General features: G+C 32.7%; 5 protein-coding genes and 1 pseudogene across 7 annotated transcripts; 4 read left to right on the top strand and 2 right to left on the bottom strand.

Moving 5' to 3' along the window:
- The first annotated feature begins 36 nt into the window (after positions 1-36).
- On the top strand, positions 37-2,911 carry LOC132805414 (uncharacterized). Its single transcript, XM_060820340.1, has 2 exons — positions 37-570; positions 2,429-2,911. Exons 1-2 carry the CDS (start codon positions 38-40, stop codon positions 2,676-2,678), a joined length of 783 nt encoding a protein of 260 aa, XP_060676323.1. The 5' UTR covers position 37; the 3' UTR covers positions 2,679-2,911.
- Positions 2,912-5,178: 2,267 nt separating this feature from the next.
- Positions 5,179-6,042, top strand: LOC132805428 (early nodulin-like protein 5). Its single transcript, XM_060820367.1, has 2 exons — positions 5,179-5,488; positions 5,612-6,042. The coding sequence occupies exons 1-2, from the start codon at positions 5,308-5,310 to the stop codon at positions 5,956-5,958; spliced, it is 528 nt and encodes a 175-aa protein (XP_060676350.1). The 5' UTR covers positions 5,179-5,307; the 3' UTR covers positions 5,959-6,042.
- Positions 6,043-6,506: 464 nt separating this feature from the next.
- Positions 6,507-9,815, bottom strand: LOC132799415 (ATP-dependent RNA helicase HAS1-like; annotated as a pseudogene).
- A 1,364-nt stretch (positions 9,816-11,179) lies between these two features.
- LOC132805427 (pentatricopeptide repeat-containing protein At1g62350-like) lies at positions 11,180-14,537 on the top strand. 3 transcript variants are annotated; one of them, XR_009640844.1, is made up of 4 exons: positions 11,180-11,384; positions 11,473-11,925; positions 12,044-12,484; positions 14,401-14,537. XR_009640844.1 is itself a non-coding variant. In XM_060820365.1 (3 exons), the coding sequence occupies exons 2-3, from the start codon at positions 11,599-11,601 to the stop codon at positions 12,425-12,427; spliced, it is 711 nt and encodes a 236-aa protein (XP_060676348.1). In that variant the 5' UTR covers positions 11,180-11,384; positions 11,473-11,598; the 3' UTR covers positions 12,428-12,600. The 3 variants fall into 3 exon arrangements, 2 of the variants coding, with proteins under 2 accessions (XP_060676348.1, XP_060676349.1); XM_060820365.1 differs by lacking the exon at positions 14,401-14,537 and having other exon boundaries at positions 12,044-12,600; XM_060820366.1 differs by lacking the exon at positions 14,401-14,537 and having other exon boundaries at positions 11,459-11,925; positions 12,044-12,600.
- On the bottom strand, positions 12,632-14,912 carry LOC132805425 (expansin-A20). The gene is made up of 3 exons (XM_060820364.1): positions 14,777-14,912; positions 14,352-14,670; positions 12,632-14,205 (listed from the first exon to the last, which is right to left on the bottom strand). Exons 1-3 carry the CDS (start codon positions 14,910-14,912, stop codon positions 13,902-13,904), a joined length of 759 nt encoding a protein of 252 aa, XP_060676347.1. The 3' UTR covers positions 12,632-13,901.
- Positions 14,913-16,182: 1,270 nt separating this feature from the next.
- Positions 16,183-22,601, top strand: LOC132805424 (glutamate--tRNA ligase, chloroplastic/mitochondrial). The gene is made up of 13 exons (XM_060820363.1): positions 16,183-16,537; positions 16,636-16,754; positions 17,191-17,312; positions 17,515-17,697; positions 18,155-18,273; positions 19,492-19,540; positions 19,641-19,742; positions 20,363-20,465; positions 20,607-20,670; positions 21,011-21,125; positions 21,518-21,618; positions 21,833-21,989; positions 22,166-22,601. Exons 1-13 carry the CDS (start codon positions 16,260-16,262, stop codon positions 22,394-22,396), a joined length of 1,743 nt encoding a protein of 580 aa, XP_060676346.1. The 5' UTR covers positions 16,183-16,259; the 3' UTR covers positions 22,397-22,601.
- Positions 22,602-22,857: the final 256 nt, after the last annotated feature.

The following is a 22,857-nucleotide window of genomic DNA, read 5'->3' as shown; positions in this document are numbered from 1 at the left end:
TTAATTTTCTTTTATTCTGAGTCGTGGTCGGTTAATTATGTCATTTATAATCTCCTTTACCAACTCTAAAACCTCTCCAAAATCCCTGCATTCAAGAGCTCTCTCTCTCTTTCTCTCTCTCTTTAAAAAAAAAAAAAAAAAAGTTTCGAAAGGGGAAAAAGAAAAAAAAAAAAAAAAGTTTCGAAACGGGAAAAGTGAAATCCAAATGGAGGAATGCATGAAAGAGAGTATGAGGAAGCTGGCTCTGTGGCACACAAGGACCTTCAAGCCTATTATGACCCACGACGAGTTGGAGCCCATCATGGCCACCTTGGGCTTCGTCGGAAAACTACCGCCGCCGCCTAGTTCTTCCGGCGTTTGGAAAGAGTACGTTTACTCGGCCGGTGGTTGGCGGTTTCAGTTTGCTAAGTGCGGTTCGGTTTCGGGTTCGGGTTCGGACCCACCGCCGCCTAAGCCGAAACTGCCGTACCCGAGAATCGACGGGCTTCACATCTATACGTATCGTGCTTTCATCGACGCCGTTAGCTTCTACATCGGGATGGACGATATCTCCGATCTTTTTCATATTAGGTACGTCTCTCTCTCTCTCTCTCTCTCTCTCTCGCTTTTGGTTTCCTATTTTATTGCTTTTTTTTTTTTCTTTTTTGCTTTAATAATTTAAAACGAATTGAATTGGATTCTTTTTTTCGTTTTTTTTGGTAATAAAATTGAATTGGATTTCATTTCTATAATTTTATAGTTGTTTAATTTGTTATTTATATAATTTAATTATTTATGTTTCTTTTTTATTAAATAATGAAAAAGAAAGGAAAAAAAAATTGAGTTACATATTGGTTTTCTTATCGGTCTCTTATAGTGGATTTTGACTACAAAATATTTTAACTATATTTTTAAACAAATTGGATACATTACTATAGTTTTAGGGAGTTTTGTTATTACATATTCATTAATTATATTTTTTATTTAAAAAAAAAATTTGTTGGTGGGAATGTTGATATTGAGTTGACAATATTATTATACATACTAATAGGTTTGAATTTCAAGTAGAGATAATAAGGCCTTTGGGGAGCTAAATATTCCGGTTCGAGATGGAAATCTTATGCTATAAATATTAAATATATAGTTTTTTATCCTTTTTTTATATAGAAAATATAGTTTTTAAACTTATGTGCCTTTTTTAATTTTTCATATAAAATATTTATTTTATAGAGAGTTCATAAAATAATTTATTTAATTTTTGCTTTTGGATGTTTTATAACAACATTTTTACCTTGTAAACTAAAGTAAATATTTGTTGCTTTTACTCTAATTATTATTCTATAGTCCAAAATTATCAAATAAAAATACAAAGAAAAAGCTTAACCGCTTTAATAGGGCTTAAAGTTTTTTTTTTTTTAATAGAAAATAGGGTCTAAAGTTATACAATTATATTTTGTTGTGAGTGGCAACAACAAATAATAGGAAAGTACTTTATTTAGCCAAAAAAAAAAAAAAAAAAAAGAGGAAAGTACTTCAAAATTATTATAGTAATAAATTTAATTTTATCTGTATAAAATAATATTTGAACTTTTGGTTTGACTTTTGAGTTTATCATCTCGAATAAATACGTATGAGAAAAGGAATAAATATGTAATATTTTAATTTTACTGTTTATTTAAAACTCAAAAAATTTATTTTGTGCATCTAGGCAGATTAATTTATTATTTGTAATTGTGATGTATCTTATAGGTAGGAACAATTTTTTTATATATTTTTTTATAGTGATGAAATCTAATTTTTTGAATTTATATTTTTTTATTTCATAATAAATATCTAAATAAAAAAAATTATTATTTTTCCAGAAAAACTAGATTTTTACTAATTTTATCATTATCAAAATATATGTAAGTGGATACCATAGCATAGGGCTATATTTCATATACAGTAAAACCCTCTAAATTAAGTACGACCTGATTATAGAGATGTCCTTATGGTTTGAGAAATATCATTTACACCCCAATAAAATGGTTTGAGTGATAATATTAATTTATTAATTCTAAAAGCATGAATAAAATAATAAAACAAAAAAAAAATAGTTAAAGGACAAGTTAATCATATTTCATCAACTAAAAAAGTCAAATTTTATTTAATTAGGTTCAAAAATTTAATGTCATGCTGAAAAAATTTATCTTTCAGTCTGAATCACACTGCAAGTTTCATGCAAGTTGTCTTTATTTTAATGTTTTTTTCGAGTTTTGTTGAATTAGCACCTTCTTGGCGTCAATATATGATCATCTTGCACTTGCAGGGTATAACATATTAAACTTCTTCTTTTTTTCTATTTCTTATAAAATAATTAATTAATGTACTAAAATTAATATTAGCTATGTGAGGATTAATATCAGCCTTTTTAAATCTCATCTGTGTTTGTTTTCTTTTCTCCCTTAAGAGGTATGCCGCTGTATCGAATCCACGATCGAAACCGAAAATGGCGTCGAATGGAAGAAGATGAAAGTGTGTTTGTTTTCAGAGATGGAACACTTGAGCAAGCAACATACAATCGTTATCGCTTTGATCATAAAAATAGCAGCAATAATGGCAGCAACGGGTACAAATCCAATATGCTGAGGAACCAAGGGAACAATGCTACCACCCAAACAAGCTGCAATATTGTTGCCTTGAAAGATATTATTTTGTGATTTTTCTCACCAAAGGATAGGTTGGAAAAATATAAAAGAAACAAGAAAAGAAACAAGAAATACATCACACAGAAACAGAAGATTTGTATGAATCCTTGTTAGAGATTTTTTTTTTTTTTTTTTTTTTGGGTTGCTGATTTTGGTGGAATAAAAGCAAAAGAAGAAATTGTTTTTGGGCAACATTTGGTTAATATGAGAGAAGGGAATGGATTCAGTGCTGTAATCTGGAAAATGATGGATTTGGATTAATGAGGTGCCACGCATAAATTTCTGGTTGGCATAGGGATAATATTTTTCGTCTTTCCAGAAGTGGAAATAGGAATAATTAGTAATTTTATTGTTTCTGTATTTTGTTTTTAAAAATAAAGTAAAATAAAATAAGTATCAGAAACTTTTTATTGGAAACTCCTTGCGTTTCTTGTTTCTAAAATATTGATATAAAAAAAAATTCTACATGGTTACCATATTTTAATTATCATACATCCCTCGGAAAATTACAAAGAGTGCATTGTTCTTTTTTATTATTTACAACTTACAAATTATGGCATTCTATATTTTCTACTATATTTTATAAATTCTGGATTAATTTTTGGACACTTCATGTTGAGAAAAATATTTTTTCATCATAACTATACATACAAGTTTTTTTCCATTTTGTTTTTTTTTTTTTAGAACCTCATAAATTATAATTCAAAGCCGAATTTTATAATATACTAATTGTAATCAATTTTTAAAATATGTTAAAAGATAAATCAATTTTTATTCAACAATGAAGAAAAAAAAATGTTCTAAAAAGTTCATGGATTTACCACAGCTTGGATCCAACGCTAACTTTCATTTTTTGAAACCGCAAAAAGTTTGGGATGTGATAAGGTCATCATAGTCTCATTATTTAGGTCTTGTTCAAAATATTAACCTTAATTCATCTGTCTCTGCAGATCTTATTGATATTTCATATAATAAATCTTAGTTTAAACAATCAATCCACAAAATTAACTTGGTTGATTTTGTTGTGGCTGGGAATTTTAGTGTCATTGTTTATGTTGACAAACTAAATATTGTTTTGAAAGATGCATGATAAATGTTTCTATCCAAGTAAGATTTTCTTGATGCAAAATGTAGGAAAAGGCGGAATTGATTAAAAATGACCCTGGTAATGTAGAGTGTTCTACAGAAATTATTATACTGGTGATTATTTATTTATTTGTTTATTTTTTAATTTGATAAAATTTGTCATACATACCATTTAAATGGTAAAATAAAATGGAATAAGATGGTTTACAAATATAGTTATATGAGATGTGCGTTTATCAGTCAAAAATTCCATCAAATTCATTTGTTAAAATCCATAAAAAATTTAAGAAACTTGAAAATTATTTTAAGAGGGCAATGCAAATTTTTTTTAAAAAAATCTTTTCTTTTCTCTTTTTTTTTTTCTGGTTTTTTTTTTTTTTTTTTTTTGGGTAAATAGCAAATGAGTTTTGTACATAAGGCCCAAAGACAAAGTGCGAAAAATGGTATAGTTAAGAGGGGTACAATATAGTTTTTTCAATTATATGTCTCTAAATAGGACTCAATTGGAGTACATCTAAATTTAAAATTCTAAGTTTACTCAAATCAAATTTAGATAAATTCAAAATAATCCAATTTAATTGAATTGAATTTAAAACAATATATCTCTAAATAAGGATCGTTTGGAATACATTTAAAGTTAGTCAAATAAAATTTGAATAAACATTTTACTAGATTGATGTGACAATAGTTAGAAGAATGCAGCAAATAAAAAAAAAAAATTAATAGTTTAGTCTAATTTAATCCCAGCCTGCATTATGAGATATTTGCATTTAAAGCAGCCTTATTTTAAAATAGCCACAAGGAAATAATTCTCCCATCAAATAAATTATACATTAATATATACACATATATTTCGTGAAGTAATGTTTTCATTCAAAGCCTAGTGATTTATATTACTCAATATAATCTGGATGACATACATCTCATTCATTTTGAAAGCATATTACGTATATTTTGCCAAATTAATCTTTTATTAACTACGATTTCAGCTCATACTGCATCTACTTATTTTCGTTTTATGTTTGTGCATAATTGTATTTTTAACACAAAATATATATCCACACAAATGTTTGATTCAAATTTCATTATATTATTATTATTATTATTATTATTGATAAAATGGTTTTATATCAACAGTTGGATTGAGAAATCAAATGTTAGAATTAAAAACTAAGTATAAACAAAGATTAAAAATAATAATAATAAATAAAAATATAGTAGAGATCCTAAATCCGTTTTTCCCTTATTTATTTATTTATTTTTAATGTCAGCTAATTCCTCTCAACAGTCTCGTTGAGCTGCCTTGTTGGAAAACAGTCGTACTACCAAGTCAAAGATTAGCCTATTTGGTTAACGGTTTTACACTTTAACAATCCCACTACCTCCAAATTTCACTCCCTTAGAATTCTCTTCCTCTACTCCCTCACTAAACCAGACTTCAACCAAACTGCATATCTCTCTTATTAAACTCCAAAAACCCATTTTCTCCATTACATTTTCTTAGACACCATTTTCACTCTTCCTAAAGCTACACTCATTGTGCTTTTTGTCTTTCATGGAGTCCTCCAAACTACTTCTTTCTTTCCTCCTTCTCTCTACCTTCAAATTCTTCTTTGTAACATGCACTAAGTTTGAAGTTGGGGGAACCAATGGCTGGGAGGTTCCAAAAAATAAAAACCAACAATTTTACAACCAATGGGCATCTCAAAACAGGTTCAATGTTAATGACACTGTTTGTAAGTACTTTGTACTACTTAAATCTGTTTTTTGGGTAAAACCCTCAACTCTTTTTGTTTTTTTTTTTTTTTTAATTTATTTTTTAACATTTTCTTTGTGTTTTTTCATGGAAATGTATATAGATTTCAAGTACAAAAAAGACTCAGTTATGGAGGTGACTGAAGAGGAATATGGGAAATGTCATTCTACTCATCCCCTTTTCTTCTCCAATAATGGTGAAACCGTTTTCAAATTGGATAGACCTGGTTTTTTCTTTTTCATTAGTGGGGTTGCTGGACATTGCCAGAGAGGACAGAAGATGATCATCAAAGTACTTGAACCTGAGATTGCAAACCCACCTCAAGCTCAAAACCAGAAACATAATAGTTCTGCACTTGGAATAATGCCTACATATTCTCCAACTATTCTTCTGCTCATGATCCTGTCAGTTTTTGGGGCTTTTTCTTTTCAATTCAGTCTCATTATCTAAGTTTTCTTATTTTTTATTTTTATTTTTTTGTCTACAATCTTAACTTGGACTTGATTTATAATTCGTATGAAATTTTGTTATTTCCTGAAAGTTGGTAGGCTCCATGTTTCATTAATTAGCTTGGAGAAACCTTGCAGTTTAGATCCTTATGTTTCAATTTATTACATTTTTATCCAATTTAATTTTTTGACTAATGGTGATTAACAATTCCATCCTACTTCACCAATATTAAAATGCAATTTGGTCAAATTTATTGTAATTTGCATCCTCTAATTTAAATTTGTTGCAAATTAAGCCCTCTAGTTTCAATTTGTTTAGGCCTTACATCAAAAAAATTTGACTGGACTCAAATACAACAAATTGACTTGATGGTCTAAATTGCAACATTTGATCTTACTTCAATTTTAAGATAACCATATTACTTCAATTTGATGTTTCTGTTCAACTATGTCTGAAAAAATAAAAAAATAAAAAAATATTGGATAGAATTCTTATCAAATGAAAAAAGATTTTGCTCAAATTAAAACACAAAAATGCAATCCATGATTTTACATCTTAACAAGCAGCGAAAATAGACAAAAATGGTAATTGCTGCTTGGGAGAATGCTTAATGATCCTGGACAAGTTTCCTACCCTAGCAAAATTTGTGCAGAGCAATACCTGTTGTTCTGCTAATAACTTACAAAATCAGGTTTTGTTATCTGCACCACCTTCATGTTTTCCATAAGGATTGTTCTCACCAAATCCATGTTGGCTTCCCTCAAATTCACTGTCAGTGGGTTAGAGAAGCAAATTAAATGACGCAGCAACAGCCTGGCCAAAACCAACATCTGTAATTTATATAGAACTTCACGTAGCACATCTCAATTTTATATGAGGACCACCAGAATCCCTCTTGTACGAAGATATGCAACTAAACTTGTAACAAAGTTTGCATCTATAAATCCGCAACTAAAGTTTTAACAAATTTGTTGACTATTTGTATTAGATAGGTGATTTTATCCCACTCTATTCTCCCTTCTGCCTGCTCAACAAGATAACTAAATATCAGTCTTCTACAATTATTTAGCTCTCCCTAGTTCTTCAATGATTTAAATTATCTTATGATATCAACATGTACACATTGAATGAGGAAGCGCAGTGCTTTGCCTTTCCCACCTTCCCCACAAGCTGTTCGACCTATTCTATGACTATATTCCTGCAAGCAGTAATCCCAATCTTCAGTTCATTTAACATTGATGAACAAAAATTATACTATCGAAAATAAAACTAAAATATTTTATTGTCAGTTAAGATAAGGAAAGTAGGCACCTTTGGTTCATCAGGAGGATCAACTGAACAATCCAGTCCTACAAGCAAAAGAAAAAAGTAAAGAAAAGTGCAATATCAGTAAAACACAAAATGAACATTCAAAAAGTTGGGGTTAGAAGGTGTCAGATATAATTATCCATCCAAGAATTTTACAGCATCACGTTTTCGTAATTGTTGCGTTTATTATTATTATTCTCAGCAGCTCCAGCAGTTTCCATAGCATAAAGCTTCAAGTTTTAAAGGCTTGTAACTTTTTCAACTTTTAAGGAGAAAAACAAAGAGATTTTGAAAAGCATAATTAAGCCAGATACACCATTTTATCATCAACAGACCCATTTACTAATTGCTCTCGTAAGGGCTATGACCTCCACCTAGTTTTACTTTAAAATAGCTATATAACTGATAGGCAAGTGTATGAAGTTAAATAAACAGCTTAATATAATTTTTATTTAAGGAAAAGCAATCAATCTATGTCCTACAAGCATTGCTATAATGCAAAAGCCATAATGTGGAAAATATTAACTGTAATAGGTCCAGATCACACAGGAAAAGAAACACATACCACAGCAAGTATATCAAGACCTCGAGCTGCTACATCAGCACATAACAAGATCCCTTTGTCTGCTTTGCAGAAGTCAAAGTAGGTAGTTGTCCTCTTCTGCTGCTTTTGCTTTCCATGGATATCGAAGCTAGGTACAGTGATGTCTCTCAAAAGGTCACTATGGAATTTTGACCGAGTTACTTGATGAGAAGAAAACCAAGATTTTTTTAGACAGATTTCTCTTGAGGAAAGAGTATAGAAGAATAAATCTTTTGGAACAAGGCACAACACAGTAGCCTTATTCCATCCCTTCATTGGTAATTTACAATCCCAAATCCTGTGAGTTTCTCTAAGTGGAAGTTAAAGAACAAGAAACTGTAAATTCATACAGATGTGAAATGTAAATTAAAAGTATAACTGATTTTTGAAAAATAGAATATGTTACTCAAAACCACTTACATACAGATATTGTACTCCCAAGCATAGTTGTTTGTATCACCATTACATGATACAATACATATGATACAATATCGTTTTGGACAGAAAACAATGCATATCTAAAACGTATTGGAAATTTCACTGTATTGTCTGATAAATGATATATTTCATAACAATGCATATGATACATTGATACATGAAAGTTTAATAAAACAATGTCACCTTTTGTAAATATTTGTAGATTTAATAACATCAAGGAATGAATATTGATGCCATAAAAAATGAAATTAATGGTTAAAAACTGAAAGCTTATAGAACAATGAATATTGATGCCATCAAAAAGGAAATCAATGATTAAAAACTGAAAGTTTACAGAACTTTTACATGATTTAATAATGATGTTCATAGTTTACCATATTGATGTTTTTATCTATGCTTAATATGTATCATATAAGGAATAGCAAAGGGATTTTTTTGGAACACCTATAACTGTACATGACCAATATGCACATAAAGAATTATAATTTTGAAAATATTTCAGTTAAAAAGTATATCAAATTGTTAAACAATATACTTTTTTTCAACAAAACTATACATGTTACAATACACATTATGACAATTATGGTCCCAAGGCAATTTCTACCTTAGTTCTACCATCATCCAATTGATATAGATAGCAGGTGTTTGAAATGACAAGCAAGCAAGATCTTCAACCTGCAGAATTGCAGGAAAAATCTTTATAATCAGCTTGATATCAAAATTCAAAATTACAAAGCAAATGACTCAGACAGTTTAATAGAATTCTAAAGAATTTGAATAGCAGAAGACTGAAAAGAACGACGCACAATATAGAGATGGACATACCTTTTTACTTTGGATTGTTGAAAATAAAGTTTTTTGCCTAGTCTGCATATCAAAATGAATTCAATCAAATAGAAACCTTGAAACTGACATCACAAAAAAAAAAAAAAAGATAATAAATAAATAAATGTGGCCTTAAAAGGTCAGAACTAAGCACATTGCAAAATTTAAATAATACATAATATTGCCATACCCCAACATTGCAGTGAAAGAAAACAAGGAAAAATAGCGGAAATTCGATGAAGACATTCTCTATAAAAAGTGATATCTTTTAAGTGTCAGTATCCTCGTTGCAGAACCACCACAAGAGGTCCCAAGTTTGGTTCAAATGATCAAACATCTAATTAGCAGACCTAGAGAATATTAGAAACAATGTATCTATTATACACTTTTACTGTTCCTTTCCAAAGTCATGCAAACACTTAGAATTGTTATACAAGTTGAGTACTTCGTAGATAAACCATTTTTTTCACATAGCGTCTTTTTTGTTTCCCTCATCTTTGCAATAGATGGAAAAAAACCTTATAGTTTGATTTATTTTACTCAAAATGAACATCTCAATAATACATGCTCAAAACTTAAAGTTTTATATGTACTGTTAAAGGTGAAGATAAATTATGGAGTTTACCTTTGGTAGAAGCCAGATGATTTGTTTCATCTCTTCTTCTAAATTTGCTTCCAATATTCTGTCAGCTTCGTCAATCATGAGACACCGCAAGTGCAAGTGAATTACGAACGCGCACACACACACACAGAAGGGAAAAAAAAAAAAAAAAAAAAAAAAAAAAAAGGTTCACCATACAAACTATAAAGGAAACATATGTACTTCTGTCTGGTTTTTCATGGAGGAACAGAAAAAATAACCATGCCAAATGTCTGTGAGTGATACTTGAAATGATCATTAACAACATAGATAAGAAAAATGTGTGAATGAAAAAGTGGTAGAAGAATCGAAAACTTGATGACTGATCATGCAGAAACAACCACGAGAGCCAATAAAACGATAGTAAAATGCTGAACAGTAGCATATGATACCTTTAGATTTTTGAATATGTATTTTGAAGATGATCAATTAGGCGACCAGCGGTTGCCACCAATAGATTTACTCCTTTTGCAATACGTTCTGCTTCTCCTCTTCTAGCAGCACCACTGTTAACCAGGCCAAGAGTCTGAGAATTGCCAACGCATGCGTGAATTATTTATAAGGTTAATAAGTCGGGAGGAATAGAGGAATTTAGCATAAAAGCCAAGAATCTAACAAAATAGACAAGCAGGGTAAGATATATCAAACTATAAATTATTGCACTCAGAATTCTGTATAATTAAAAATCACTCTAAAGTCTACACAGAATTATCTCCAACCTTCTATTTTCATTTTCCAGGAAAACGTATGGAGAAAAAAAGAAAATACTTTCACCTGTATTGTGAGTTCTCTTGTTAGGCAAATAACCAAAACACCGCTTCCATTTCGAGGGGTAAACTGTGTGAGGGTACAACACTCTACAGCTGGTATTAGAAAAGCAAGAGTTTTCCCAGAACCGGTCCTAGCAGCTCCAAGAACATCTTTTACAAGTAGAGGGACTGCTCTGCCTTGAATCAGCATTGTAATTCAAATGTAAATTTAATTTGGTTTTGAAGACATGTGGATCACATAGTCTGAAAAAGTATAGGACAAAGCTTGAAGGGCCTATGTGGAGTCCATTAACTATCTGGGTCCCTAGCTGTTAAGAACAGATTATGCAGCTAATCAAATTGATCATAAGTACTGAACAATTTTCGAGTTTACTCATATATGTTCTGTAAAAAATTTAAAGAAACCCATTTAGTAAATTTGGTGTGGCTTTGAGAGTACTTTTCAATGGCTTTAGATTTCTTCATTAACCAAAATAATAGCCATAACCATAACTAAGATACTTCAGAGTATTTAGGAGCTTTACAAATAAAGCATTCTCTTTTCAAATCCAAATCATCTCAAAATCCATATCTTTAATGGCCTTGAATGTGAGTTCAGACAATATCAATGAATCAAAGGACTCCGTACTCATAATCCCAAAACCTCCATTACTCTTCACCTTCTCCTTATTCTCTTTCTCTGCTTCCTTATTCTCATCGTTGTTTTCTTTTTCTCTTCAGCTTATTATTGCCCTTCGTCTTCTCTTTCTTGCTTTTCTCCACCGCTTCACCACCCTCTACTTGCTGGGCTTGTTCCATAATACTTGACGGAGAGGTTTGGGTGGCCATGACCGGCGATGAAGAGACTCTGCCCAAGTCTCAGGTAAAAAACAAGGAGGTAAATTTTTTATTTGCATAATTTCTCTTTTGCCATTAAAATTGTTTAAAAAAACCCAGGTTTTCTTTTATAGGAAAATCAAATTCAATAAATAAATAAATAAATAAAATTTAGAAAGCGGGATTGGACGTGTCCGGAAACAATCTTCTTCTTCTCCAGTTTTATGGACCACTGAAAAGGGGCATGCGATTCTAGTCGGATGAGATTGATAATGGTCTCCTCTGCCATAACTCAACCGCTCTCGCTCTTCAACTCTCAGCTTCAATGGCTGCGATTCGCGAGACCCAAGAAACGGAGATGGGTTGTGACGATGAGAGACCGAAGCAACAATCCGAGGCCATTGCAGAAGGGAAGGAACCTCAGCATCGAGGCAATCCAGACCGTTCAGACCCTGAAGAGATCCAAGAAGGATCTTCACCATTTTGAGCAAGCTTTCGATTCCAAGTTCAGACGTTTACTGAAGCTCGACATGATGTCCGTACTCCGCGAACTTCTCCGCCAGAACGAGTGCGTTTTGGCTCTCAAGGTTCGAAGATTTCGAACTGGTCATTTGTTCTTTTACTCTACCCAATTTGAATAATCGGCAAAGAAAACAATGGAAAATTTTGTGATATTTGTTTTGTTTATGTGGTTGTTCCTCACAGGTTTTTGAGGAGATTCGGAGGGAAATTTGGTATAAGCCTCAAGTTTTGTTGTATTCTGATATGATTCAAGTATTGGGTAGCAGTGGGTTTGTGAAGGAAGTTGAACTCCTTTACTTTTACTTGAAAAATGAGACTAATTTGAAGCCTGAAGTTGAAGGTTTCAATGCTCTGTTGAGAGCTTTACTGGGTTTGAGCTTCATTGAGCTGGCAATGGAGTGCTATTGTTTGATGAAACAGGTAGGGTGTGAACCAGATAGGTCAACTTTTAGAATACTTGTGAATGGTTTAGAAGCAATGGGAGAGACAACTGCTTCAGGTATTGTCAGAATGGATGCTCAAAAGTACTATGGTGAATCTCTGGACTTTCTGGATGACGAAAAGTAAGAGTTTCCACTAAAGCCAGAACTGAATCGTGGGATATACAGTGCATGAATGGGAGAGGTAGCTGATCATGTCTTGTATACTGAAAAAGTTAGCCATTGTCATTTTTGTAGGTTTCTCATGGTAGAAAACATTTACTAGGTCTCATGGTAGAAAACATTTACTCATTGCTATTTTATAGTCAAACCCCACTTGATATGAAGTTGGTTTTCTGTTAAACAAAAAAAAAAAAAAAAAAAAAAAATTATGGAAGAAGCTTGTAAAGCATTGAAAACAATCTGTTAGGAAATTAAGCATTATGATTTTTTTCAATAGATGTTGAAATAGCTGTCTTTCCATTATGCCCCAATATAATAGATAGGGAAGTGGGCTGATAGAGTTCTAGTTGTTTGTGCATGCTTCATGAAGTGGCATTTGGCGTTTCCCTGGCAAAAATGAATTTAACTCTATATGTATTACATTTGGTTAATTTTTCATCACTTGTATAGAAATTTAGCCATTTTCATTTTTGTAAGTTTCTCATGGTGGAAAACATTTAACGCATTGCTATTTTATGGTCAAACCCACTTGATATGAAGAGTTGGTTTTCTGCAAATAATGATAATAATAGTAGTAATAATAATAATATTAATATTAATTAATTAATAAACAAATAACCAAAAAAAAAAAAACAACCTTTTTTTTATGGAAGCTTGTAAAGCATCGGAAACAATCTGTTAGGGAATTAAGCATTATGTTTTTTTTTCAGTAGATGGTGCATTTCCATTATGCCCCAGCATAATAGATAGGGAAACTGTTAAGAGTTCTAGTTGGTTGAGCATTGGTATGCATGCTTCATGATGTGGTATTTAGCCTAATCCTAACTGTTTATGCATTACATTTGGTTAATTATGTTATGCCGCATGGAACATCATTTGCTTATCCTATGCTTATCTGAAGTTCATTATATGTAAGTCATATTCTTAGCAGTGTATCATATCGTATGGTGTTAATTGTACTGATCCTTTTGTACCACAATTGTGTTAAATAGTCATTATTTTAGATGCAACATCGTTGACTGGTGACACTATTTATAAGCAATTCTAAAGAGTAAAGACAATGTCATTTAAAGTAAGTTTAAGCGTTAAAGCCGGAATTAGTGAAGAATGCAAGGTTGGTTGCATCACTTTGTTTCTTAACGAATACATATTCCATTAACAACTAGTTATACTTTTGAATCACAATATTATAAAGAGACAAAACTGGGACCTCGTATTCCTAATTTTTCAACTTTCTTGTACATCTTTCTTCCTTCTTTTTGACTAAGAGCTTATCTCCTTGGGATAGGTGGAGATTTGGACATGACTACATGAGTAATGTGTAAACATGTGGACAGATCTTCAGTATTGATGAACTCAATGATCAGGATTTCAAAGTATTTAACTTTGGAATCCTTATTTCAGAAATGAGATTTTGGTGATGGTATTCTAATATCATTTTAGAACTGTTTCCCTTCAAATGTCTGGCCAAACTCCCAATTTGCTGGAGCAACATTGTAAGACGTAAGTGTTCTTCCACCACTGGTGGTGACTTCGAAAGATAGAGGCTGCCCTTTCATGTTGACATTGCTTTGCCAAAATTGTCCCCAGTTTCTGGACATTGGTATCCACCCTGTTTTTGATCCCTTCACTTTCACAGCAACCACTTCACCATCCAGTCCCACATTAGTAATTAAAACTTGGTAGAAGTGAGAACTTCCACTCACCGTGAATCTCAGCCCACCTCTCCTCTCACACTTCACCCTATCCAAAAATGTAAAAAAAATAAATAAATAAAAAAATTAAAAAAAAAAAAGAAGAAGAAATTTTTAAAAGAGAAGAAAGAAAAATTAAAAGAGAAAAAAAGTAATCCAACCAGTTGTATATCTATAAGCAATTTTGTCTATTACCTTCTATACTGAACTGGCACAATATCTGCTTTTTTCTCTGCAATTTCAGCAAATGCTGCCTCTGACATCTCAAAATGTTCCTTGGGGAAATTGCACCAACCACCATAATCTGCTGAAAGACCAAAGTTTGGGGGGCAGAAATCTGTAGCAGTGAGGATAATTGATGGGCTACCTTGTAAGCACCACAAGATGTGATCAACACATCTTAGTTCATAGCAAGCCCCACAGGTACTACCTCTATTGAACAAAATGCTGCTTAATCCAGCACTATACTTCCCATAGCTTATTTTGTGAAGGTCCCCATAACCACAAGCACCTTCTGAAAACATTATTAAAAAAAAGTAGCCAAATCTTTGTGAAACTGGAAAGCCCTATCCCAAAAACTAAAGCTTTCAAAATCTATAAACAAGGAGCAAGAAAAGTACCAGTAATGATAGATCCATCTGTTTCTTTGGTGTACGTTGCAGAAGCAGTTTTCCATTCTTCATCCTTGGTAGCAATAATATTGCATGAAGCTTGCAGTAGAATCAAGAAGACAAGTTTGGCTTGAAGAGAACCCATATATGAGATGGTAATGTTATATGAGAAACTCTTAATCTGTACTTCAATAGGGGTTCTTTTTCTCTTTTTGTTTCTTTTGATGTAAATGGAGTGAGGGGTAAGAAGAAAGCTCTGCTTTTTTCCTGTGGTAGCTAAATCTTCTAGCCAAGATTGAAGCAAGACTTTGATAGCTGGATTAGAAACTCTATTGAAAAAAGTCAGGAACTAATACTATGACACAAAGAAACCTAACCCTCTGATGTCCGTGGTTTCACATTTGGGCACATTCGGCGAGGACAATTTGAGAGAGGTCTGATAGTCCCAAGTCTACAGTCTCCTCCATCGAAAAAGAGGGTCACTTTTCTTTTTTGCTTTTTTTTTTTAATTTTTTTCTTTCATTCTCTGTTTTTTTTAGCGGGGAAGGGAAAAACAGAGAAAAGGGTTTTGCAGCCTGCATTCGGTTTTACTTGAGAGTTGAGAGAGAAGGGTGTTTTCAAAGTGGCTTTGTTATGGTGGCAGACAAAAAAGCGGAAAGCCTCGGAAGAAGTGGTTTAAAAAAATAATAAAAAATTTAAAAAGAACGAAGTTTTTTTTATACGGGCTTAAAGACAAAAATGTAGTTTTTGTTTTGGCCCTTCTTTTAAGAAATAAAGAATTTTAGATCCCATTTACCCAAAAAAAAAAAAAAAAAAAAGAATTACAAGTTCATGAAGAAATCTTCGAGCAACAAAAAAAAAAAAAAAAGAAAAAAAAAATGTTCATGAAGAAATCTGGGACGAAGATATTACCAAAAAAATGAAAAAATCTGGGACGAAGTTCCGTAGTTTCATTTCATCCTACCTTTAAATCTTGCGCACTTTTAAAGGATGAGTATTTTCGTTTTTTAAGGAACCGGAATTGGATGATAAAATTTTAGGAAATTCAATTAATTTTACTTGTGTTTTTTTTTTTTTTTTTGTGGAAAAAAGAAACAAAATTGTTATCTTGGCCTTGCACTCAAAACAATTTTGTTTATTCACCCAAAAAAGGCAATTTTTTTTTTATATTTTATATTTTCTTTTTTTTTTCCTCAAAATAATTAGAAAAGAGAGAAAACTACACTGTATTTAAGGTAGTAGGAAAAAAAAAGAAAAAAAGAAAAAAAGTCTAGTACTCCTGGAGTACTGAGCCACTAAATACTCCTTCCATTACTTAAATGACATCTGGATAATTTTGCCACATCAGCTGACTCACGAAAACAGCAACTGTGAAAGCTCCTCCAGAAAGGAAAGGGTGAAAAAACAGAACAAAAGTTTTGGAGGTTCATTATCCATTTGAAATCAGAACAATCAATCAATTTTCCATTTGAGAGAGACAAAAAGGGAAAACATGGCGACCTTAGTAGGAACGCCATGGATGAGGATTAGGGTTTTTCCAGAAGTTGCATATCCAATTTTTCTCCCATCTTCCCTCTGTTGCAGACACAGAAAATTCTCGGACTTTGTTAGGACGACGACGACGAGGAGTTTCTCGGTCTTGGCTTCTTCCATTACTGATCATTCAAAGAAGGTTGAAGAACCAGTACGTGTTCGTTTTGCTCCTTCTCCCACTGGGAATCTGCATGTTGGTGGAGCGAGGACTGCACTCTTCAATTATCTCTTTGCTAGGTTGTTCTTTTTTTTTTTTTTGGTTGGTGATTTTGATTTTATATGTATTTGAGAATTTTGAGGATGTGGTTTGAGTATGGAGAATTTGTGTTTTCCAGGTCCAAAGGAGGGAAATTTGTTCTGAGGATTGAAGATACTGATTTGGAGAGGTCTACTAAGGAATCTGAAGAAGCCTTGTTGCAAGATCTGTCTTGGCTTGGTCTTGATTGGGATGAAGGTACTTTCTTTTTGCTTGTTTTTTCTCGTTTTGGTTCAATGCTAGCTCTGAAATGTATTTATATTGATTGGAAAATTCTGTTTGATGCTCTGCGTTCTTTCAGTGTGTTCCTCTGGTATTTTGACCATTGCGTCCATATTCTATGAATTTGTAGTAATTTCAACTAGTGAAAAACTCCAGATCTTATGTTTGGATAATTTTGATATTGGATCCAATTAGAACTCAAGCAATGCCAGGTAGGCAATGAGTTTAATTATAATCATATGACTCAGAATTAATCTTTCATGTATTTTTGTATTATTATCTATCTTTGTTGTTGTAGCTGATCATAGTTCTATAAGTAGATTGTAAAATGGTTCACTTGCATTGATGGTGAAAACAGAGGATTTCTCTTAGATATAAAATTGGTAGTAATACTATGTGGTCAAATATGCAGGACCTGGCGTTGGTGGAGAATATGGTCCATATAGGCAATCAGAAAGAAATTCTTTGTACAAGCGACATGCTGAGAAGCTTTTGGAACTTGATCATGTTTATCGCTGCTTTTGCACCAATGAGGTAAATTGGAACTTGTGTTGACAGGTCTCTTCTTCTTCATTCATGTCATCTGATTCTCAGATTGTGAAGAATCCACCTGGCTTCATTGTTTACTTTTCTAATTTCTTTTGTCTTCCTAGCATTTATGAGTTTTTATCTGTCATATTTTTTCTGTTTTGTGAGCTTTCAATCTACTTCTAGGTTCTTATATTATCCTCTCCAGGAGCTAGAGAAAATGAAGGAGATTGCAAAACTAAAACAACTGCCTCCAGTATACACTGGAAAGTGGGCCAGTGCAACAGATGAAGAAGTACAAGAAGAGTTGGCAAAGGGAACCCCTTACACGTATAGGTTTCGTGTACCAAAAGAAGGGAGTTTGAAAATTAATGACCTTATCCGCGGTGAGGTAATTTCAGCTATTTTTATTTAAAAGTGCATTTAATTTCGAGTAGTTTCAGAGTAGTTTCTTAGTGAAAGGTTCAAATAATTTGTGTCTACTTTTTTTCATTTTGATTGTAAACATATTGTTTCGGCACAACAAGAGAGGAATATGGAATCAGCTGAAAATGATCTTTATGTGATTGGGAAGTTTGTTAGCTATGATAGCATGTCAATCCTTTGTGATAATATATTTAGGCATGTTTTGTAAGCCAAGAGTACATTGCTGTCCTAATATATACATTGCATAAGGCTTTCATGCACAGAAGTTTTGCCATTTGAGGCCCCAAAGTAGTAAAAGAGTTCAAGCTGGTTACTTTTACCAGATCATCAATATATTGTAGATAATAAGTTTGTTTCACACTGTTGATTGAACTATAACTTTGTTGTATGGGCTGTTAACTTTGTTTGATAGTGTCATGAAGGTCAGTTGGAACTTGGACACACTTGGAGACTTTGTCATTATGAGGAGCAATGGACAACCTGTATACAATTTTTGTGTCACAGTAGATGATGCCACTATGGCTATTTCACATGTAATAAGGTAACTTAGTTATCTATATATATATATATATATATATATATATAGATATATAGAGAGAGAGAGAGAGAGAGATTTGCTATAGAACGCATAAGGCGCTCACATATCAAGCACATCCTCTCCATTTTTAAGGCTCCGTTAATGACCTTTTGTATCTCCTCTTTTTCCCTTTGGCTCTTTAGTCTCCTATTTTTGGAATCATTTTCATCTTGTTGTCTGGTTCATCTCATCTCCAAATCCAGAAGGGTTTTTTTCTGTTTGTCCCTTCCTCCCTTCCTCGTGGGTTTCTCATTCATCTCTTCCTCTGCATTTATTTATTTATTTATTTTTTGCTATTTCCTTTTTAATTTCCCCTTGGCTCCATTATTGTAGCAACAAGTTTTGGACTTCAAGCCAAAAAATATTAACTTAATGATTAGTTTCAAAGTTGCAAATCAGTTCATTCTACGGTGTAAATCTAAGTTGCAAAAATTAACCAATACTCTTCCTGTCTCTTTTACAGTCTTTTGCTAGCTTCACTGGAATATTGCCTTGGAAAGTTTTTGTTGATTTTCTCCCCAAATATCCACAGGATATGGGAAGACTTGTGGAATTTCTTAATTTTTCTTTATTATTTTTTGTAATTGTATATTTTGTTGCTCGTGGGTTTTATTTATTTATTTTTTCTTTTCTTCGAATGAAAACATGGATTTTGATGATACGCTTTTGAAAGAGTTAAAATTTTATTTTTCAAAGTAGTTTACATCAATTTGCCATATATTTTTCCATCTTTGTAGGGAAGGAAAAAAAAATTAAAGTGAGGAGAGAATGGGATGAAGAGGTAAGAGAACTAGAGTAAGGGGAAATGCATATAGAAGAAGTGGATTGAATGTTGTGAAAAGCTAGAAGACAATGTTAAAAAAAAAAAAAAAAAAAAAAAGAAGGTCATAAAGGTTTGACTTTCCATTTAGAAATCATGGAATGCATTTGATAAGTGAGTGCCTTACGTGTTCTGCAGCCACTCTCTCTCTCTCTCTATATATATATATATATATATATATATTTATATAAGAAACATATGATAACTCTTTAGCATGTGCAGTGCAGTTGTTATTCTATGTGCTACTATATTTAGTTCTCCTGCCAATGCTATTTGCATTTTTCATGTTGTGAATTTTGTATTGTGGTTCCTCTTATGATACATGTCACTACTCATCTCATCATCTCAACATTCCCTTTCAGAGCTGAGGAACATTTACCAAATACTCTAAGGCAAGCATTGATATATAAGGTATCTTAAAACCCTGTGACATTTATTGTCACTTTTAAAGCCTCTAGTATCATTCTTGTTAAGGAGAAGCTGACTTTGTTACCTAATCATTCTAATACAGGCTTTAGGATTTCCAATGCCTTACTTTGCCCATGTTTCCTTAATTCTTGCACCAGATCGAAGTAAACTTTCAAAACGGCATGGAGCGACTTCAGTGGGGCAGGTATTTTTACTTATTAAATATATGTATACATGCATATAGATATATATTTATTTTGTGTTAGAAGTTTGGTATGAGATACTTCCATTTGCTGCTTTTTGGGCAACAATTCCGATTGAAGCAGATCCATCCTAGACGCCCTTTGATAATTGAAGAAGAGTGAAAATTGAAGAAGTTATAAAATAAAGAGTTTTTTCAAAAGTTGGTGAAGTGAGTTGTTTTTGAGGAGGGCAGTTAAGACTATGAGCTATTGTTGTAAAATTTGGGACACATCAGTTAAGTCATTGTTGACAGGTGTCCTATGTCTATTAATCCAAGGGGTATTTTTTCTGTTTTGGGGTTAAAGGCTTAGTTAGAGTTTCATGTAAGCTGCTGTTGCAGAGGTATATAAACCTCTAACTGCTGGACTTTTATGTAACGAAGCATTATTTTCTCTAATACAGATTTTGATATGGAAGATTTTCTTTCTGTTTTTTCTTTCACTTTCTTTTTCTTCTCTGAGAAACTGTAGGTCAGCTTTGTTTTTAGCCTAATTGCTTGTCTTTTTATTTTTCAGACGAACACTATCTTATATTTTTCACTTACAAAATATTTTTTAACCTCCTGTTACTGAATCCTAACAGTTTAGGGAGATGGGGTATCTACCACAGGCAATGGTGAACTACCTGGCACTATTAGGGTGGGGCGATGGCACTGAAAATGAATTTTTCACTCTTGAGCAACTTGGTTAGTTGATTACTCTCTTTCATTCTCTTCCTACCATACTTACAAACCAATTCTAGGCAGCTTTTAGACGAGTGCTTTAACACCTTGCCCCAATTTTCATTTTAACAATTCTTTAATTTATTATTTGCATGCAATTTGCAGTTGAAAAGTTCTCAATTGGTCGTGTTAATAAAAGTGGTGCTATTTTTGATTCTACCAAGTTAAGGTAATTCTGGCTCTATCTACTATGTTCTGAGAAAAAGAACCATTCTTCTTTCTTCTTTTTTACATTCCATTTCTCTTGAAGACATAGATCGATTAAGGGTATTGCAGGGGCATGGTTGTTTATGGTTCTAATGTGCATCTTGTCTATGATTTAATTCAAACTTATATTTGCATGATTTATCGTGGATAATGCTTTGACAAGAGACTGCTTATCATTGTCATTTAGAATGTTAAATTTGCACTGATGATGCACTGCTGAGGTATTGGGTGGTACTGTTTATAAAACGTTGTTTTATCATGCCATTTCCTAATATTTCATCCTTTATCTTATATAAAATAAGGTGGATGAATGGTCAACACTTAAGAGTAATTCCCTCCGAGGAGTTGACAAAGCTTATTGGTGAGCAATGGAAAAGGACCGGCATTCTCACTGAGTCAGAGGGGCCATTTATTGATGTAAGACTCAGATTTTCTACCTCTTCCTGTTGCATTTGTTCTAGTTAGTTAATCTATAGAAACAACATCTACTTTCTTGTTATTGGCTAGTGTTTTGTAATCGTATGTACTGATGTGGATCATTTCTGGAATGGGTCAACACTATCTATGCACTTCAATAACAAGCATTGCATGTACATGATTTGCTAGCATGCTTGAGAGGTTGTTCGCTCCATAATGATTTTGACGAGTTGAGATCCATCCACAATTAGAAAAAAATGCTTATAAACTAAAATCATGGATACATTCTCCATTTATAGTCACCTATACTACTGCTCTTATTATGATGTCATATTCCATCATCATGCAAATTAAAGCATCTGCTATATCTATAATGTAATTTGGTTCAATAGGAGGCAGTTCAGCTGCTCAAGGATGGGATTGACTTAATACCAGATTCAGATAAAGCGCTATCAAACTTGCTCTCTTATCCTTTACATGCCACTTTAACCAGGTGAATTTTTATTACTTGAAATTCTGGTTTTGTTATGATATTTGGCATCATTTGGTCTAGGAAACTTTATGATTTGGCTGGCACTCTCAATGAAGGCCAATATTGCTGCGAGCTGGTTGAGATATTACAACTGATTTTCATGGTAGTAGTTGGTTAATGATGTTAGAACATGTACCGTGTTATGCTAACGAGCATATTCTTGTGCTATCTGCAGTCCTGAAGCCAAACCTGTATTGGAAGACAAACTTTCTGAATTTTCAGCCAGCCTTATATCTGCTTATGACAATGGTGAACTTCTTAGTGCACTTGAAGAAGGTCATGCTGGTTGGCAAAAGTGGGTAAAGAGCTTTGGAAAATCACTGAAGCGCAAGGTGGCCTCTCTCTCTCTCTCTCTCTCTCTCTGTGTTTCCCATACACAATCTGGTTGAAATTTCAAATTGCTTCAAATTCGTCTTTTTCTTCAGAATTTTTTTTTTTATGCATAATTTCGTTTTGGACTAACAATTTCCATATTCAACTGAAACTTTTTTGATTCTCATCATGGCAGGGGAAGTCACTTTTCATGCCGCTCCGAGTACTACTAACAGGAAAACTCCATGGCCCAGATATGGGAGCTAGTGTGGATTTAATTCATAAAGCTGGAATATATGGAGTTGTTGCTCCGCAAGCTGGGTTCGTGACATTGAACGAAAGGTTCAAAATGCTGAGGCAAGTAGACTGGGAAGCATTGATCAAGGATCAGCATGTTGCGGAGGCTGCTGCCACTGTATCAAATTGAGAACTCACAATTTTGACCACCTATTTAATTTTAGGGATTTTTATTCTATTTTCTTCCTCCTTACTTTTGCGCCTTCTGGTAACATTTTTTTAGGTAATGATGTGTATGTTCCTCCTTTTCGAACTTGTTATTGCCATGAGAATTGAACATTTTATTATGAAACTACGACTCGTGAAGCTTAATATGAAATAAACCATTGTTGCGACGGTTTCCCTGTTTCATGCTAACAAAACAAACCTGTAAAGCCTTTTCCTATACAAGTCTACAAACGTGCAAAGCTATATTTATGTGAGTATATTAGCTACCTTTCAATGGATAATCCATCTCATATACTTAAAAAAATAAATAGATAATCATGGATTTTCCTGTTAGGTTTATATCTTATTATACATTTTAACAGCCTATAGTCATTTTAACAACCTTAATCACCTTTGGCTACATAACTCATCGCAATGAGAGAG

Source organism: Ziziphus jujuba, chromosome 9, assembly GCF_031755915.1.
Source record: "Ziziphus jujuba cultivar Dongzao chromosome 9, ASM3175591v1".
Lineage (NCBI taxonomy): Eukaryota > Viridiplantae > Streptophyta > Magnoliopsida > Rosales > Rhamnaceae > Ziziphus > Ziziphus jujuba.
This window is presented reverse-complemented; position numbering and strand designations above follow the sequence as displayed.